This window comes from Marmota flaviventris, chromosome 16, assembly GCF_047511675.1.
Source record: "Marmota flaviventris isolate mMarFla1 chromosome 16, mMarFla1.hap1, whole genome shotgun sequence".
NCBI lineage: Eukaryota > Metazoa > Chordata > Mammalia > Rodentia > Sciuridae > Marmota > Marmota flaviventris.
Window position 1 is genome coordinate 27,283,666 of NC_092513.1, and position 19,321 is coordinate 27,302,986.

Below are 19,321 nucleotides of genomic sequence, written 5' to 3' on the forward strand. Positions count from 1 at the left end.
GCATTTCACCTGTAGAGCTATATATAGGCAGTATTGGAGTGAGCAAACAAGATAGCATCGTATGACATCCTGGGCAAGTAAGAGCTCTTTCCAGACTCTGTGACATTCATGACAATCATCTGCATCTTTTTATGAGCTCATTGCTCCATCTGCTACCTTCTCCTGCCTTCTTTTGCTCCAGACAGATTCTCCCAAAGTTCCACTATAGCTGGGGACCTTCTCTATTTCTGTGCATCACTGCTTTCAAAGATGGAGTCAGGAAAGAAAATCAAACCTACCAATAAAGTCAAGGAATATTCCTTCACAGAGAAGTAACAAAGTTGAAATAAAATCTAGAAGAAATTCACCTTACTCTGGTTGCAAAAATGAAGCTGAAGAAATATGTATGTATTCGGTAAGAGTTTTATTTGTAATTTTCTTCTGTTTAGACTAAAGTTATAAATAGCTGGCATCTACTGTGAAAAACACTGAGGGAAGAAAAAGCCCAGAGCCAACAGAATAGAAGGGAGAAGCCCAAGTGAGATCAAGAACTACCCACAGAGGGCTGTGGATATAGCTCAGTTGGTAGAGTGCTTGCCTTGCATGCACAAGGCCCTGGGTTAAATCCCAGCACCACAAAAGAAACAACAACAACAACAAAAACTATCCACAGACTTTACTTACTTAAATCTGTCCTTTAAAGGCAGTTTTCAAGGATGAAACAATTCAAAAGTAAGGTCCCAGAAAAATAATTTTATTCTAGAGTCAAAGAAGAGTTTCCCATAGGCACTAATATGCCTAGATCTCAAATACAATGAAGTATAAAAGAAGCATTAAAAAAAAAAAACTGAAAACATTTCCTACTTTTAACAGTTGTTAAAATCTAATTGTTAACAATCTCTTTCAGTGCAGCCAGAACTAAAAATTTCTGAGGTAAATAAAAGATTCAGGAGTTGGGTGATTTAATAAAGATAAGTTTCATTCTCCTTGCCTCCTAATTCTCCCTCATGTGAAGTTAAAACCGCTTTAAAAGAAATTTCCAATGTCATAGGAATTATATATCACAGAATTTTATCATTTATACCTTGCCTGAAACCACATCTCCACTCCTCTGAATGTGTAGCATAGAATCATGAGATGTTAATATGATAGCCCCTATCATTTTGATAAACAAAAAATTTGAAAGTTGGGCCAAACTAGGGGGAAAGTTCATAAAGTTATTTCTGAAACAGTCTACACGGTATGTCAAGTATAGGAAGTCAATGCATCTTATCCGGATGTGCCAGTCTCTGGAAAATGATCAGCAGGTGAGTTTGGTTCCCAGGAGCACAGGTGCCCCAGCACTACAAAGCTTTCAGCCCTCTCTAAAACCTGGTCCTAGCTGGAGGGGAAGTAAAGTCTACAGGAAAGCAGCTGTAAAGCTATTTTTTCTAGATCTGACAGATAACAGGATACCTGGCAAAATATCTTGGTAGTAGTATACAGATCTCTCTTGGAAAAAAAATCAGGCATCTTATTATGATCTATTAACAAAACATCCACTTTCACATCCAAAAGGTAACTTGGGAGCTGCTCCAGGAACCATGTAATTAACTGAAGCAAACAGAAAAAAAAAATCCTCAGAAAATATCATTGTTTAAATACACTCTATTTTATTTTGTCTTAAAATAGTTTAACCTTTATGCTACAGACTTATTTCAAAAAACAGAAAATCTTATCTTGCACCAAAAAATATATATATAACACTCTGTTTTATTATTTTTTTCTCCAAAGACCATTAAATACTAAATGGAAACAAAAACTAAATAATGAATGTAACGAACCAAATTTCATTTTAAAAACTAGAGTTGCACATTTGAAAACATTACTTCTACGCAATGATTTGTCGTCACTGCATCAAGTCCACGCTCACACCCCAGCAACAGCAGATCTGTTAACCGCCAAGTGCATTGGTTCCTAGCCATACAATGGCTGACATTTCTCGTTCACGGTAAGGGGAGTAAAAGGTTAGATGACCTTGTACTCTTTAAAACAAAACAACAACAAAAATATTTCCTAGTTATCCAGTGATTTTTTTTTTAAGATCACTACCCTTTAAAATTTTTTAAAATAATAAGAAGTAGTGTTTTAAATAAAATGAAAAATTACAACAGCATTGGACTAAAATACGTGATTATTTTAAACAAACAGTGCACAATATGAGGAAGTTTGGTTAGGGTGCAATCATTTTTATATATACACGTACTGGAGAACAGGGATTAGGGGCTCTGTTCTTTGCCTTTATGAAAACAAAAAGATTAAAAGACAAAACTGTGTCCCAAGCTTTTTCAAACACCTGTGACGTGGTATAAAAAAAGCAGGCAACACAATTATTTTAAGTTATGTATGGTGTTAATCTGCAAAAGTAAAGATGACCAAATGGCTAAATTATCAAATCATATGGTTTGTGTTCGCAACTGGTAACAACAAAAACAGTTTATGGGATGCTCAATCGTAAATTCTGAAGTCCACTCGGTCTGGCCCCACCATCAAAATGAAAAGACAATACTGGTGAGCAGCAATTTAAAATTACAGGGCAGTCATGATGATGCATAGCTAGATTGCTGGTCTATTTTTTCAAATTGGAGGGGCAGAGAATTTAATCAAGTTGGTGGGATCAGCCAATCTATGACCCAGCTGTACGAGTGTAACAGAGATATTACTTTGAAAAAAGTCCTGTAAGCATAACTACTTACATTACCAAATGCAAAAGTTTGGTTAAGAAAACGATTCCTTTAAAAGAAATTTCAAATGTCACGTGAGTTGTGTATCAAAGAATTTTATCACTAATACCTTGCCTGAAACCACATCTCCACTCTTCTAGAAATAGCAATGAATGAAGAGCTGAAACATCCTCTAGTTGTTAGGTGGAAAAGTCCCAACCTAATAGGTAGGGGAAAAAGCTCACTGCCTCTAACATCCCTTCCCTTTCCCTTTTTGCACCTTAATGCTTGAATCTTTGCTCTGGTATATCAGGTGAGGTAATGAAGAAGCTGGAAACAGAACAAGTGAGGAAAAAAACTGCAACCTAATGTAAAAGCAAAAGGTCAGAAAAGGGCTTGGTTGCAATCCAACTTCTTCCCCAATCCACAGTGCACAAAGCACACCAGAAAGTATTCTTCTTAGAGGATGACTATTAGGGGCTAAAGAAAATGTGTCATGGGAAATAACTGGACAAAACATACTATTAACATTAAAATAGATAATACGAGAAACATTCTTTAAAATGGGGCTGTGACCTGATACTGGGGGGAAAATAAGCTGCAAGAACTTCAAGTTATATACTCCACTCTACTCTCTTCCCAATGATTTTCCTGGAAAACACAGACCAGAAATTGTACATTTCTGCTTTGTCTAGTATTTTAATTCAAGTAAAAAAAAAATGTGTAACAGTAAAATTCAATAAATTAATCCTAAAGTAAGATGTGAAGGTCCAAGGATACACCAGTAGTGAATCTTCAGAAGGTCCTGTTTCGCTCTGGCCTCTGGGTCTTTGGTTTTTGTCTAGGATTACAGCCATGTGAAAGAATGATACATGAGGCGCTAGAATTGGAGGTTCGTGATCTTAAAGGCCTGACCAATTAAAAGTAGGTTGGAAAAAAATCAAAAGTTGGAGAAGAACAGAGGCCAGATCAAATGAGATGCTAATAGAAAAATCAAAGAACACATGCTGAAGTACATTTCTGTAGAAAAAGGGGCATACAGAAGAACTCAAGTAACAGGAAGTAGGGTAAAGGAATAAACTTGTCTTTATATTTAAAAAAAAGAAGAAAAGGCCAGGCAGGTAGAGCCAGGCAGACTCTGATGCATGCACATGCAAGCTGTGCCTTCATTCATCTCAGGGCTTCCATGCACCCACCCTGCACAGTGCTTGATGCAGAGCAGGCACTTGGTAAATATGTGTTCACTGAATGGAAACTGAAAACGGCAGATCTCGTGGTCTTATGATCAGTAAGAGCCACCAAGGCATTTGGGGAAAAAAGCAAAGGGCATAGCAACTTCATACCATAACAATGGAAACAAAAACACAATTTAAGAAGCAAACAAAAACACTGAAAAACAAAAGGTGAAGTCTTCTGAGCCAATATTACTTCACACCTCCCTGTGCACAATACATAGTGTTCTAACTCTAGGTATTGCTTTTAAAATAATTCACTAGTATCTACGTGTTATAGGAAAAAAGGTAGTAACTAATGCCACAAAACTCCAATGCTGGCATTTCCTGAATTCCCTGAAGTTTCAACTACCCTTTGCTATTATTACTTTTTGATACTGTGAGACTTACAGTGCCATTAATATGGTTTGCACTGACTTCTTATGACTTGTTTTTTCTTATGATTTTTTTTTTAGAAGGAAGAGAAAAAATATACCCAAATATGATATCAGGTCCAGTTCAGCGTAGGTACTGAACAGTTGTCATACACGCCTTATGGAGAGATCAGCTCTGAAAAAAGGTACTTTTCTCTCAAGACTTGCAAGCGCCTGAAGACTCAGAAGCCACACAGTTTTTCATAGTCTTCCTCGGTAATAGTTTTCTAAGTTCTCCCATTATTTTAATAAATCAGGGAAAAAAGTTAAAGAAAAAAGACTTTCCCACTGATCTCTCAATACTCTCTCCACATGCCCAGAAAACCTCTTGATGGTTACCAATCCAGAATGCTTCTGCTCCAAAGGAGACATTCTTTAGAACATTATGAATTATTGCAGCAAGGAGACTAACTAAGTCACCTTAACAGTATTTAGAAATACAAAGGGGCATGTCAATTATTTGTGTTGTGAGGAAGTCAACCAGGAGTAAAGTCAGGAAAGAAGGCAGAAGACTTAAGCTGAAAGAACAAAACACTTGTAATACTTCTGTCTTCTATTTTTAAGGACAGATTTTAAAATACACATGCCCTATCAGGTGCCAATAAGGACCTGAGTGATATGTGTGCGAATGCCCTAAGGTGGGAGTTACAATGAAGTGGGCAGATAGTGGTCAAATCTAGATATTAATTTCATTATACAGAAAAATAAATACAAGATTCGGAAACTGAAATCCACTTTACTTGGCAATTAAACTATTATTCTAAAAGGAAGGCAACTTTCCTAAGATTAAAAGTCACCAAGTAAAATGAAGTTGTCTAATGAAATTCATCATTTTCATATTCCTACTGAGGGAAAGAAGAAATTATTTTCTCTGTGATAAGTTATTTTCCTAAGTGACTTCTTTTAATTAAAAAAAAAAAAAAACATAAAAAAAAAACAAGGTGTGGAGAGGTTTCCATGAGTTTCAATTCTACAAATGCCACAAACAGCTTCTGAAGCTGAAGCTATGACAATGAACTTCTGTGTCACAAAGAAGAGGAGGAAGTGGGAAGTGGGAGGAAACAGTGCAGAGGAAACACAGTGACATTGTATTACAGTAGGTATTTACGCCTGCTATCCTCATCCAAGGTAAGATCAACAACTTCTGCTGGTGAAGCCCAAGTCTGCTGGGGGGTCACAGTAGTCCATGACTGGTTTTGCCGGGTGCTAACATACTGTGTGCCAGAGCCATGTTTCCATGAAGAAACACTCTGAATCACACCCCCTCTAGGATGAACACACCTGCAACAAAGATGAAGAATAAAAGCATCATTAACCCCACCAAAGGAAAACCAAAAGACAACATTACTTTAGTTGTACTGATCAATATTTTTACTATTATGCAAGTTTCATGAAACCCATAATCGATATTCTTCTTCCTTTTCTCTCCTCCTCCACATCTGGCCTACCTCCCAACCCTCTCCGTCTCTCAGTTTAGCAGTAAAAAGGCCAAGTGCCTTGTCTCAGTCATAAACTCTTGTGTCCAAATTAACTAACAATGGGTAAGATGATGCTTTCCTGGATGCATTTAAATCTCTGGCATCTTCATCAAGGGACAATACATATATCCACAACAAAATTAAGATTCCAAATCTTAGTTGGAACAAATGAAAGAGTAAGCAAAATAGGTAAAATTTGTTCTTAAAGTAAATTTTTTTCTATATTTGAGTAATAATACCTTTAAGATCGTTACAGATCAGACTTCTAAATGTTTGCTAAGTATGACTTAACAAATGCATCCAGGAAAGCATCATCTTACCCATCTCATCCTGAAAGTCACAACAGAAACACTTAGCTCATTAATTAGATATGCTTATGCTTTGGTTAAAAAAAAAAAAAAAAAAAAAAAACAAGGCTGAAGTAATCAATTTATATCCCCTAAAAGGACCTATCAGAGACTCAGAACTGCCTTGCTGACAAATCAAAACCATTTCACACTGACAGCTTAAACACCACATTCCAGTCAAATGAGAGAACTCAGAGCCTCCAAGATGAAGCAGTGAGTAAGCTCTGACTCAAATGAGTGGAAAGCAGGCAGCTTGAGCTACCACTGCCACTTATGTCCTCACATCTATATCACTGACTAGTACCCACTCAGCTTATGTGAGAAATGTCAAGTGGCATGAGTTTTATTAACTGAACTCCTGAAGTGGCTCCTGACTAGTTACTCTGTCAATAAGTGTATCGTGAGTAATGCAGGTCACTTGAGAATTCCAATTTTGATTTAAATGCTACCTGTATCACACAAGGTTTAAAAGAATATGAAAGTGACAACAAACATGATTCAGTGAAGACACTGCCCCAAGGACCCTTGGACTCCTGGAAAGAGGCCCGCCATCTGTTCAGAAATGGGCTAGTAATAGGCCAGAATAGGCTAGGATAGTAATAGGCTAGATTACCTAGTAAAAAGCATTAAAGTAGGGGACAATATCTAATCCACTGCTGTCCAAATGATTAAGTAAACTACAGTCATGAAATAATGTCCACCAAAGGAGTCTATTCAGCATCTATGGAGATGGTTTTAATGACCAATGACCAACAGAACGTGATGTTTATAAGGTAGTTTCACATGGCTTCACTGGACAGTTACAACAGACCTGTGAGAGAGACATGGAAGTTATTATCCATACTCTATAGGTAAGGAAATTAAGGCTTAAATAGATTACATAATTTGCACAGGTCAAATTGCTTGAAAGTTGTAGGCCAAGGAATTTCAAAGCAAATCTGACTGATTTCAGGCCCCAAAATGCTCTGTCACTTTACAAATGTGTGTATTGTATTATATGAGGAGTAAAACTGCAAGATATCAGAAGAGTACAAAGATGGGTCCAAACTAATAATTTGGGCCCCCCCCCCAACAGTCCAACAGTATTAGGGAATCTAACCCAGGGTTTTGTACACGCTAGGTAAGTGCTCTACCACTGAGCTACATCCCTCTCCCCCAGATTAACAATTAAAAAAAAAAATAAAGTTTTTCAACAATTCAAAAGCTCATTTGCATAAGCATTAACTGAAGTCAAATTATCCAGAAACCTAGTAAGAATTCAAAGATAATGGCTACCAAGAGAATTAATGTTATCTTTAGCAGAATCTTAGAAACTGCGAAGCAAAAGAGGAATTAAAAGTCCCAATTGTTACTATGCACCGCTTTCCAAGTAACTCCACTATGTAATATATAAAGCAGTGTTTTTTTAAAAAAAGATCTAATCTAATCTGTTTATAGTACAGAAGAGAAAACCAGAGCCAAAAGACAATTGCCCTAGATCTTAAGCAATGGGAACTAAAACAAAATCATGTCTCCATTCAGGGGTTTGTTTTCCACTAAATTACTATGCTTTCCTCAGATGTAGCTTAAAGGACTATACTATGTGTGACTGACAGGAGCACTGCATGCATGGTCCCGGGGCCATATGACAACAGCAAAGAAGACTGTACAGAGCACCTGGTAGGAAAACAATTAGGAATAATAGGTTTATAAGAGACCGTATTTACTACCGATGAATGGATGAAGGAGAAAAGAATAAGGAGATGAAGCACTTCTTCAACTATTAAAACAGATCACTTTTAAAGTTATGCAACAAGTGTGACAGTTACCACCAACCAACTTAGGCCTCTTAAGCAAAAGAGGAAATTTAATAAAAGGACACTGAAGCACCTGAAAGAACCTAAAGATGACAGAATGAGCCCCAACTCATGTCTGTTTCTCCTTAAAATTTTAGATTCTCTGGGCTGGGGATATAGCTCAGTTGGCAGAGTGTTTGCCTTACATGCACAAGGCCCTGGGTTCAATCCCCAGCACCACAGGGAAAAAAAAAAAAAAAAAGATTCTCTGAAGAAAAAGAGACCATTTCTGGACCAAAGCTTTCCTACCTCTAATTAAAAAGGGCTAGGGATATAGTTCAGTGGTAAAGTTCTCCTAAGTTCAATCCCCAGTATGTATGCATGTATGCATTAATTAATTAAACTGATTATTTTTGCTTTCATTTACAGATCATGAAGGTGACCTCTTAGATAATATTCTTACTTAGTTTTCTTAACTGAAATGAATTCTTTTGACTTTAGGAAAAGTTTGTTTTCTTCCTAGCTTCTAGTGTTAATGTTATCAACTTGTTCTTAAACACAAAAGTTTAATATACCAATTCATTTACTGAGGGATTAACCAACATTAATATTGATGACCACAGGGTTAATAAACTCAAATAAATTTATAGCCTGCTTATTTACAAGTCTTAGAACAGGTATCAAAGGAACTGTTCCCCAACAGTTCCCTAACAAAGATCTATGCTATGTGCATTCATCTTCCTAGGAAAACTACCAATGAGGCTAACAGAAGAAAAGGACAAAGGAAAATATCGGCATGAGGATCAGAAACTTGTGGCAAGAATAAGCACTAGAGAGAACAACTAGACATCTCGGGAAAGTCTTCATCTTTCTAGCAACATTTTTTGAAACTGGATTGTCCCAAAATTAACATCTAGAAATAACAATTTAGATGCCAGGAGGTCACTACAGCACTACAAGGCAGATATACAAGATGCATTCAACCATTAACTCAGAAAGCATGCCTCTCATCTATGGCTAGATGAAACATAGAAGCCAAGAGAACATATCAAAATCTGAAATAAAAGAATAGTGAACAATACCAGCATACAACAAAAACTTTATGGGGGAGGGGGAATGCATATCACAACCAGAATTGAATTCTTAAATATAAAGAAATGGCACCCAACACAAGTCAGAGAATACAACCCTAAAGAAAACAAAGACCAAGTATGAGTTTTTAAAACTTTCAGAAAGCCCATAACAATGTAGACTATCAAAAGAAAAATAAGAACAGTGCAACTAATCCAAACAAAACATCTATACATGTAAATCAAATGAGAACAAAAAGCTATGGATCAAAACCTAAAGCATTTTTCCAAGCGATAGCCCTGCCAGGAACACCTCAGTACTTTGCAACTGCAACCCTAGACCTGTGGAAAAAAAGAAATTCCAGATGAGACACAGGTAGCCAAAGGAGTAAAGCTACCAAGAAGAAAGCTTCTTCCCTACCTGCTTCCTAGTGTTTGAATCTCAATGTCTGAAAGATTTATCAGGTTACTTCTAAAGAAACTGCTGGGAAAAAAATTTAAAAAAGAACAGAGTCAGTAAGCCTCTACCCAGCCCTAGACTCAAAGACCATATAACATCTATCCTAAAAATGATAGAGGATTTAGTTAAAAATATTCCAATAGACTCTGTAACTTCTACAACCCATTGTATGGATAGCTACCAATGAGGTTTCAAAATGGATTGGTCACCTGTAAGACACTATTTTCCCAAGTTTCAAACCAATGGATCAGAATGAAGTACAGCTTTATGTCCAGGGTATGTAAGAAAAAGTCCTTGAAAGTCATGATATAGCAAGGTATTTAAAATGTAGCCAAAGTCATTAGTTCAAGAGTAGAATGAGCATGTCTCCAGAATGAAACAACAATCTGGATAAAAGACCAACAGTTCAGAGATGGGATGTACGAGAGACAGAGAGAGAGACAGAGAGAGAGAGAGAGAGAGAGTGAGTGTGTGTGTGTGTGTGTGTGTGTGTGTGTGTAGGAGTGTGTATAGGAATGAGTATGTGTGTATGTGTGTGGAGAAGGAGGGAGGAAATGGAATCCAGAATTTCAACTTCCAAGTTTTCATAAAAATATGATAAGCACACCTGCAATCCCAGCAGCTCGGGAGGCTGAGGCAAGAGTATCTCAAGTTCAAAGCCAGTCTCAGCAAAAGTGAGGCGCTAAGCAACTCAGTGAGACCCTGACCCTGTCTCTAAATATAATACAAAAAAAAAAAAAAGAGCTGGAGATATGGCTCAGTGGTCAAGTGCCTCTGAGGTCAATCCCTGGTACCCTCCCCCTCAAAAAAAAAAAAAAATCATAATGGTAACAACTTAATGAGGCCAACAACAATGGAATCAATGACCCAGGCAGAATCATAACAGAGTAGCTTAGATTGTAGGAATTTCTGTTGCTACTGAGGAAATTTTTTATTCATACCAATAACACATTATTTTAAAAACAACACTGTAGGAAAACCACTGCCAAAACAGCTAATACTTATGATTTTTGCATAAAATTTCTATATTATTTTAAAAGACTTAAAACTAAAAATACTCTTTGAGTATCGATCTTCATGAATTTTGTCAAAATATATGTACTGGGTTGTATATCATGCTATAGGATAGTAAATTTGGTGTATATCTTTCTAATGTTTAAAGTAATATAATAAATCTTTAAGAAATTTTTAGTTTTCAACACATTATGTAATCAATGTTTAACATTTGACACAATAATTATAAGGAATTTCAACTTAGTGGTTACTATTGCCTCAATGTTCAAATAATAAAGAATAAAATATTTAAGGAAAAAAAAATAATAAAAATTCTTCCCAGGCATGGTGGTACATGACTTGGGAGCCTGAGGTAGGAGGATCATGAGTTTAAGCTAGCCTCGGCAACTTAGTGAGACTACCTTACGGTGACCTTCGGCTCAATCCCGTCTCTCTCTCTCCCTGTCTCTCCCTCCCTCCCTCCCCACCCCCCCTCTCTTTCTCTCTCTCTCTCTCTCTCTCTCTCTCTCTCACACACACACACACACACATACACACACGGAACAAGAACAAAAAATTCTTCCCCATCAAAACAGGAAAAAAAAAACTAACCATTAAAAACAAAAATTGGGGTGGGGGAGGGGAGCTACTCAGGCATACTTTTGGCATTGCTGTAGAATCAAGGATGAGGTACTAGAACAATACTAGTTCCAATAAAGAAAGAATTGGCCACTCGGGGAATCTGCATGTTAAACTATAAAGCAACTCTATATTCTTGAGTTCCATTTGTTTAATTGAAAAACGCTCTTGAAATGTAACTAAGGGTTAGTGGGTATAGAAAATGTGCTCTAAGAACAACTGAAGATAGTATAATGTGTCTCAGAAAGTATAATCTGATATCACTAGAAAAAGGTAACCTCAATTTATATGCAATTTGTATTTCACTCCCTCTATACTCCTAAGTTCACCTTTTTTATATATAAGAAATGAAAGAAATGCTGCTAAATGCTTTATTAATTTACTAACTAAAGAGTAAAATAAAACAGCAAAGAAACAGAGTTACTGTACTATAAGCCTATTTATCAGAAAAATCACAACTTAACCCTTGCATCATAGAATAAAAGATTTTTGCTACATAAAATACAACCTAAAGTCAAAATTTTTCATTTGTATGTACATGTATATGTTAAATATCAAGAATATTTCTGAGAGGGCTAAAACCAATTCTTATGAACATAAAAGCAGGAGTCAGCAAATGTTTTCTAGCAAAAAGCCAACCAATAAATCTTAGGCTTTGGGGGCCATACATTATTGAAACGGCTCAACTCTGCAATTGGAGAGCAAAAAGTAGGCACAGATGATATAAACAAACTAGCATAACTCTATAAGTTTATTTATAGACTCTGATATTTGAATTTCATGTTAATTTTCACATCACAAAATATAACTTTTTCCCAATTATTTAAAACTAGAGGGGCTGGGATTGTGGCTCAGTGGTAGAATGCTCGCCTAGCACGGGCAGGACCGGGGTTCGATCCTCAGCACCACATAAAAATAAAGGCATTGTGTTGTGTCCATCTACACCTAAAAATAAACAAACAAATAAGTAAATAAAAATAAAACTAGAAAAACCACTCTTAGTATTCAGTCCATACAAAAACAGGTAATAGGTCAGATTTGGCTTTGTGGGTCATAGTTTCCTGACCCCTATGTTACAGAATGCCAAACTGATGTGTGTAATACTACATGCTAGCTCAGTGAGAAGACTTGCATGAGGCCCTGGGTTCCACGCCCAGCACAGGGGAAGGGATATGATATCAGACACATGGTTTCCAGATGTTTGTTCTCAATATATTTCAAGATAAGGGTGAAAGAAAACAGAAATGATAGGGCAGGAAAGCAGAAATACTTCTGCCCTAAGAGAAAAATCTGTCAAGCTATTTAGACATTTGCTTAAAATATAAGAGAAAATCAGCTCTAGCTCAACAGACACGGAAGCCTGTGATGTTGGATGTAACAATATGCAACATTCTGAGGCTCATGTCATATTTTCAACAAAGTGTTTCTTGGATCCTAATTAGAAAAAGTTATATTCCATGTATGTATGATATGTCAAAATATATTTTATGCCATTTATACCTACAGAGAACTTTAAAAAAATTCAAAAACCAAACCAACCAAACAAACAAAAAAAGCATTTCTTAAACCAAAGAAAGATGAGAGGCCAACAGTTCATGCCAGCCATACTATAAGATCTGCCCTTTTCTTATCACTTATTTTCTGGTTAAAATAAAATTCACAAAATAAAACACCAGAATTTTTCAATTAATAACCTACCTCGCATGTTCCTGAACACCCACAATCTCTACTTCACTATCTGAAGAGGCAATATTAATTTCTTCATTAAGTGGTGCATTGCCAGCAGATGTTTTGTCACTTGCTAGGAATCCTGGATCCAAGTGACCTGAGAGAAAAGAGGAGAGAGAAGCACTACAGTTTAATTTCTTACAAACAGCAGAAACAACTTGACAGATTTCTTTCCAGTTTTAATCAAAGAAATGGTAACCTTATAATCCTATGACGGCTTTTGCCTCAGCAAAACTATCACCCATGTCAAATAAGCTCACAGTGTTCTACCATTTTCTAAATTCATTTTACACAAATAAAATATAAGCTCATCACATATATTCTAACAGTTTGTCAGTACATAAAGGCATGAACTCAAAGTCACTCACTCTATACTCTTATTCCTTAGGAGAAAAAAAAATTTCAATACTTTAGTAAATGTCTCTATCTAAATATATAAAATATATATAAAATACATAAAATTTCACAATGCTTTTTGTATTCAATTCTAGCCTACTTTTTAATGACCTACATAACCACCAAGAGGACAATGGGGTAGTTCTCTGCTGTTTATTGTAATAGAATAAAATTCTAAACCAGGCAATATAAAGGCATAAATGAAATAATACAAGTTTTCATTAGTACCATATTTATACTAGGATGCTTTGTGAAAGACTTAACATTTTTCTCTGTAATAAAGGAATGCAGATTTGACAAATCCTGATCCCAAACTATATCTAAAAGGGAAAGCTACAGGTAGATCACAATTCTGGCTCTGAGCAATTGAAGCAGTAACTGTATATTGTTGATAGTTCTCATTACACTTAAATCACACACACTGGAAAAGCACAACAGCTCATAAAGTTGTTTATTACATGATGAAATAAAATACATTCTCCAACATTACAGAAGCATGAGCTTCACAGACCTCTCTCTTTCAATAAAGGATAATGACATAAAATCAAAGTACATGGCTCTACAAACAATTTTAGTTAAAATAACTCAGCTTATATGCCCAGCACTTGAATGTTTTAACTTAAAAACACGAATATGGAAATGTCTAAAAGTTAAGATGAAATAAACAGAGTTGCAATAGATACAAATTTTCACTTCCTTTAAAGAGTACTTATATATTGATACATGATACAATGCGATTTTTCCATGTTTAAAAAATTCTTCATGACACCTTACATAAACTATATCAATGTAAAGGAAGTTTACCATACAACTTTCCCTTTCCCCTCCTTTCACTTTTTCCAATATTTCAATGTCACTGAGAAATCTTGTACTTTCATATTCCTCCTGTCAACTTTCAATATACTTCTTTCCTATACTTCTGCAAAAGTATAGGCAGTCTCAAAGCAACTTGACAATTTTTATATTCTCTGACCCTGTAAACCCATCCCTGAGAATTTACCCTAAGGGAAAAGATTTTAAATAAGCAATACGTTAATGTCCAAAGACATTCACTGTAACACTAGATGGGAAACTTGGGAAGGTCTTACACATAAAATACAAATTATCACATACTAAAAAATGTGTAGATGAGGAGTAAAGCTGTGGAAAAAAATGAATGAGACTGTAGGTCTTTTTCACAATTCTTCCCCCAATCCCCCGTACTGAGGATTAAACCCAGCAGTGCTCCACCTCTGAGCTACAATTCCCCAGCCCTATTTATTTAATTTTGAGACAGGGTCTCATTGAATTACTCAGGATGGATTCAAACTTGAAATCTTCCTGCTTCAGCCTACTGAGTTGCTGGGATTATAGACATTCACCACTGCACACAGCTCACCATTCTTTAATGTTATGTTTACCTGTTTTTCTTCAATTGACAAAGATGTGCATATGAGAAAACAGAAAACTGGAAAGCTTAAAATGGACCCTAGACACACCTACATAGATAGACTAAGATATATGGGTCTGTAACCTAGATAGGATCCTGTACAGTGGCACAGGCAATACACACAAATCTTTGAACCCTACAGCACATAAAAGGTACATCCGAAAACACCCAGTTTTTTAAAATCTAGACCAGTGTGGTTATTTAAATGGACTTTGGTTAAGTCTAGAATTCGTAACCTAATTCTTGCTCTGGCTCCCAACACCTTGCTATATAGCCAAGTCTTATCCAATTGACTTGATGTTTTAATTATGGCTATCCACTGTGCACACTATTCCAAATGTTCTACTAGAGGAATACATATTGATAATCCTCTGTCAAGCCTTCAACCTATCCATGGTCTTTACTGTTTTCTTTTCTTTTTTTTTTTTTTTTTTTGTGGTGCTAGGGATTGAACCAAGGACCTTGTGCATGCAAGGCAAGCACTCTACCGACTAAGCTACATCCCCAGCCCTTTACTCTCTAATTCATCTGTTTGTTCCTCAAAAAGCACTTGTTTGTGACATGCTCTACACTATTCCAGGTGCTCCAAGACTACAGGGCAAGGGCAGGCATAATCTCTATCCTCTGTGAAACTACAACACATTCAAGGACAGTAAAAAATAGTCCATTGCACTGTGACTTAAAAACTGCTGATATGGAGATAAAGAATAGCCCAGAAACATACAGAAAAGGCACAGTCCCCAGATTTGAGGGCCATCTGGGAAGCTAAGTTCTCAGGGAAATTAGGCACAGGTGAGGATATGAAGTAGCACAAGGAACACTTTGTTGTCCTTGAGGGTCCAAAGGTTTATCAAGATTTGGGGTAAGAGTACTAAAAGAGCAATGAAAAACAAAGCTGGCAAAGTCAGCAAAGATAACAGCATGGTAAACAGTCTGAGCTTGATCTTGAGAAGTGGGAAGCCACTGAAAGATCTAAGCTGAGAAGTGACATGATCTGTTTTTGTATTTTAAAGAGTCTCCTTCTGGAGCATAGAAATGAAACTAACAGCAAAACAGGAGGCAAGGGAACCAAACGAACTACTGCATTCTCCTGGGGGACAAATGACTGTGGCTAAATTAGAAAAGGCAACTGTGTGTATGTATGTTCAGAGGGTTAGAGGTATTGGGAATTGGGCAAATGAAAGAAGAAACCAGGACATGAAAAAATGATGCTTAGATTGCTGATTTAGGTAACTGTGTAGAGTCATAGTACTATTCAATGCACTAATGAAAGTGGAGCTGCTAAATATGTGTTTAAGATAGATGTCCAGCAGGTAGTTGGAGGTACTCTTCTAAAGCTCAGATCAGAGGTCTAGAGAAGAAAAAGAGACTTCATAAGTCTTTGATAACAGTGGGAAGAGAAATTTCATCCACAGGACTGCAGGACGCCTACAACAGAACCCTGATGAACAGCAATAATTAAAGAGATGGGCAGAGGAAGGGGAACCCACAAAGAGAGAAAAACCTAAGAATGACATCATGGATAACAAAGAGCATTTCTAGAAGTGATTAATAATACCCACTGAGAAATCAGGTAAGAAAAGAGATCCAGGAGACTGACTAGAATCAATGATAAGACAATTATAAATGACCTTGACAAGCAGAGCCTCATGAGTAATAGGGCCCAAAGTCAATGTGGCAAAGCAAGCTGAAAAATAATGGAAGAAAAGGAAAAGCAGAAGTTTAAGTCTGAGTTGGAGGAAGGATACAGGTAGTACTGAGTGAGAATGCAGGTTTGAGAGAAGGAGATGTGTGTGTATGTACAGTTTTTAAAGATAGGACAGTGAGACAGGTACAGTGGTATATGCCTGCAACTCTAGCAACTTAGAAGGTTAAGGCAGATGAATCACAAGTTCAAGGCAAAGGGCTGGGGATATAGTTCAGTGGTAGAGCACCCTAGGGTTAAATCTCCAAATCCCTCTCTCCCTCCCTCCTGGCACCCAACACACAAAGATGGGAGAGACCTGGTCATATTTATAAGAATAAAGGCAAAAAACAGGTTTGATGGCAGAAAGCTGAAGTGATAGTCACCTGTGAAGAATGTGCTGAGGCCATCTACAAAGCACAAATATGGTTAAGGTAGCAGGAGCTTAGAAAAGTAAGAGTCATTTTAAAAGGAGAATGCCCCTAAGGAAAGGGGGTAATTGCTGGGCAGCACTGAGAATAAGAATGAAGCTGCAGATACGTGATTTTCTCCAGCTTACCTTAGCAGTGTAGACACAAGACTCTAAAAATTCATCAAGGGATCAGATTTTGTCAGGTGGGCACATCTGAAAAGTCAACTCTACAAGACAGAAGAGGAAGGATACTGGTAAAGCAGAGTTGGCCCAATTGCAGGCTTGACAAAGAAAGTGAAGCTGGGAGGGGACTAATAAAGGGCTTTAGGGACAGGTACAATGAGGTACAGAAAAAGTAAAAATGGTATAGTGGAAATAAAAGTATGAGAGTACAGAAAAGCCCTCCAGTGGAAAAAGAGAATGCAGTCAAGAGAGCTAGGAGGAAACTAGTGGTTAGGAGAAAACTGTATTTCCACCCTCTTAGCTACCCACAAAATCCAAGTCCTGGGACCATTCCTTTTCTCCTGTCTTCCTTCTACTCTGTTGTTCTTTGCTGTGACTACCTACAACTCACCTTCCTACAATTTTTCCATTGCCCTTCGGAATCCCAGTTCCATGGTAAACTGAAAAACTGAACTAAATGTTCTACTTCCCTGTGGAAACAGCCTTTCCTGAAAATGCTGCCTCCCCTGCAGTCCTATTAAGAGGAAACTGTTTCTGACCCCTATTCTGGGATTGACATCACTTGTAAGTGACTATCATCCATCCTACTGCACCAACACTAGCAGTTGACATGCTCCAGGGTGTTACCTTTCACTGTCTTACAGTGACCCATGACAGTTTTACTTCATCATTAAACATTATTGGTACCTGGCTTAGTCTCTATTTCTACTTTCCAATCCTGCTTCATGAATAATTATTTATGTACACAACTTCAAAACTGTCACTGACTACTCACTAAGAAGCAAGGAGGTGAGCTCCAAAAGCCACTTAGAGTCACTTGTGGACACTCATATCAAGGGGTTCAGTCTGCCTTGATCCTAAAAATAACAATGTGAATTAAATTAAACCAAGTTTAAAATGCAAATCTGAAGAGTCACTGTTGCTATAACCAAACTCTTTCTCCTTGATTACTCAATGCTCTTAACAATAGTAGCTAGGTAAACACAAGAATACAACAGGATTTAGTTTTTCTTTTTTTTTTTTGGGGGGGGGGGCAGGGGTACTCGGGATTGAACTTAACTGGGGGCACTCAACCACTGAGTCACATCCTCAGCCCAATTTTGTATTTTATTTAGAGAAGGGTCTCACTGAGTAACTTAGCATCTCAATTTTTTTTTAAGTTGTAGTTGGACACAATAACTTTATTTTATTTATTTATATGTGGTGCTGAGGATCAAACCCAGGGACTTGAATGTGCGAGGCGAGTGCTCTACCGCTGAGCCATACATAACCCAGCCTAGCATCTCAACTTTGCTGAGGCTGGCTTTGAACTTGCAATCCTCCTGCCTCAGCATCCCAAGCTGGGATTACAGGCATGTGCTACGGAGCCCAACCAGGATTTAGTATTTCTATCCCCAGTTCTAGCACCACAGTTTAAATTCATAATTCCAACTTTTTTGGTAGGAATATTTTCTGATGTGTCTCAGTCATCAATATTTCTGAATAACCAATCTTACTGAGTAGGCCCCTCACCCCGACCCTACACTTCCACTCCAGAGCTGGAAATGTCATCACTCCATTTTATTTTTCTTGCTTTCAAAGAATGGAAAAAGAAAAGTCACTATGCTGTGTATTCATCTTACACTGTCTTAAGAAAAACAAGGTACCTATCACCAATATTTCAGATTTTTCTAACTTTATTCATCCATTACATATCCCAAAACTATTAACTTATGCCCTCCTTTCCCATTATTAGATCCAAGCAAATTTGACAGTGTAATTTTGGCCACAGAATTGCAACCCAATACTGTTGGCATTTAGAATTATAACAAAACCTGCATAATGCTCTAAAACTGATCACTTAAAATAAGGGTCTGTTCTTATAGCTAACATTATTTAGTCGAAAAATCATATGAAATAAATTAAGGGACATGATAAAGTGATAGGATCCTAAATAAAACTTCCTGGTAAGTGTTAATAACTCCTAGACTAAGCTAGAGGGGTGGCACAGGCCTATAATCCCAGCTACTGGGAAGCTGAGGCAGGAAGATCACAAACTGAAGATCAGCCTGGGCAACTTAGAAAGACCATCTCAAAACAAAAACTAAAAAGGGCTGGGGATGGAGTTTAGTGGGAGAGTACTCTGAGTTCAACCTTCAGTACTGCAAAAAAAATAATAATAATAACAATAATAAATTAAAAAAGAACCCTCAGACTAATGGTGCAAGAGTTTTGCACCATTTCTCATCACAGTCATTAGATAAAAGGGGCCACAAAGCCACACAGATAACAAGTGGGCTGGAAACCACATTAGTGGCCTGCTAGGTATATTTAAAAAAAAAAAAACAACAGTATTAGCTTCAAAAAATAACAATTATTAATTTGTGTTTAATTCGTTCAACAAAAACATGTCATACTCTAC

General features: G+C 37.0%; 1 protein-coding gene across 5 annotated transcripts in view; it reads right to left on the reverse strand.

Annotated features, from left to right (window-relative positions):
• Nucleotides 1–633: 633 nt before the first annotated feature.
• Ark2n (arkadia (RNF111) N-terminal like PKA signaling regulator 2N) overlaps nt 634–19,321 on the reverse strand; it is an 85,583-nt gene continuing 66,895 nt past the window's right edge. For 4 of the 5 annotated variants that reach the window (XM_027935662.3, XM_027935663.2, XM_027935664.2 and 1 more), the window contains 2 exons: nt 12,787–12,913; nt 634–5,607 (listed from right to left, as the gene is read on the reverse strand). In XM_027935662.3, the coding sequence (XP_027791463.1) occupies nt 5,418–5,607; nt 12,787–12,913 (317 nt within the window). In that variant the 3' untranslated portion in view covers nt 634–5,417. Of the gene's footprint in view, nt 5,608–11,875; nt 12,034–12,786; nt 12,914–19,321 lie in introns of those variants that run through there. The other variant, XM_071602793.1, reaches the window with a different exon arrangement.